The 1,048-nt window shown below is 63.8% G+C and overlaps 1 protein-coding gene across 1 annotated transcript in view; it reads left to right on the top strand.

Annotated features, from left to right (window-relative positions):
- PPP5C (protein phosphatase 5 catalytic subunit) overlaps positions 1-1,048 on the top strand; it is a 21,527-nt gene that overhangs the window by 5,700 nt on the left and 14,779 nt on the right. The window contains exon 2 of the mRNA XM_045292662.1: positions 927-1,045. Coding sequence (XP_045148597.1) covers positions 927-1,045 — 119 coding nt within the window. The remainder of the gene's footprint in view (positions 1-926; positions 1,046-1,048) is intronic.

Below are 1,048 nucleotides of genomic sequence, written 5' to 3'. Positions count from 1 at the left end.
GGGGCTTAGATGGGGTCTTGACCCACCCTGAGGGCCCATGGGCACTCCCGACAGAGAGGAGGGGTGGAGGCAGGTCCAGGGTGCTGTGTGTGCCTCGGGGCAAAGAGCCCCAGGCCTGGACTAGAGGAAAACAGGTCAGCCCCCTCAGTGGGGGAAGGGCCTGGCTAGCACAGGGCAGAGCCAGGAGTGGCGCCCGGGCCACCACTGCTGTGTGGCCTCGGGCACCAGGGTCCCCCTCTGAGCCCTGGGCCGAGTGGTGCTCCTCCTGTCCTTGGACGGACACGGGAGGGGACAAGCCCAGCTCCGGCACATGCTGGCTGCCTGTGTGACCTTGCTTGAGACCCAGGTCTCCTCTGTCACACGCCAGCTCCCAGGAGTCCGATGTGCAGGGCAGGACACAGCATGTCTCGTTCAAGTGAAACCTGACCTTTTCCCCTCCGCCCCATGTCACCTTCTGTCCTCAGAAACCTTTGCACTTAGACACGCTTGTCCAGATCCCTCTGTGGGGGTGTTGCTGCCCCTCCCGTGTGCGCGCCACTTCCTTCTCCCTGAAGTCTAAGTTGTCCCCCTGCCCCACCTGGCTCACTCCTTGGGCTTGTCGGTTTGTTGTGGGGGGCTGGACAGGGAAGGGGCTCCAGGCAGGAGCGTCCACCTCCCATTTGCCCAGGAGTCGGCTTCATTCTGGCCACACACCCCGTCCGGGGCCCAGGAAGGACTTGGTGACCCTGATGAGCCGGGAGTCCCAGGCGCTTAGCGCTGAGTAGCTGGCACAGTGGTGGGCATGGGGGAGCCATCCCAGTGTCTGGGATTCGCGCTACAGCCTGAGCAGAGGGTGGAGAGTCCCCATCCGTGGACGGGAGTCGGAGCCAACGCTTGGCTAGAGCCTGTTCTTCCCGGCCTGCCTCACGTGCCCTCTTCCTCCTCAGCCAAGGACTACGAGAACGCCATCAAGTTCTACAGCCAGGCCATCGAGCTGCACCCCACCAACGCCATCTACTATGGCAACCGCAGCCTGGCCTACCTGCGCACCGAGTGCTATGGCTATGCG

The sequence above is a fragment of the Echinops telfairi genome, unplaced genomic scaffold (genome assembly GCF_000313985.2).
Source record: "Echinops telfairi isolate 266 unplaced genomic scaffold, ASM31398v2 ScPeMD7_655;HRSCAF=1070, whole genome shotgun sequence".
Lineage (NCBI taxonomy): Eukaryota > Metazoa > Chordata > Mammalia > Afrosoricida > Tenrecidae > Echinops > Echinops telfairi.
The sequence above is the reverse complement of the archived record's forward strand: the minus strand, read 5'-3'. Positions and strand labels throughout refer to the sequence as shown.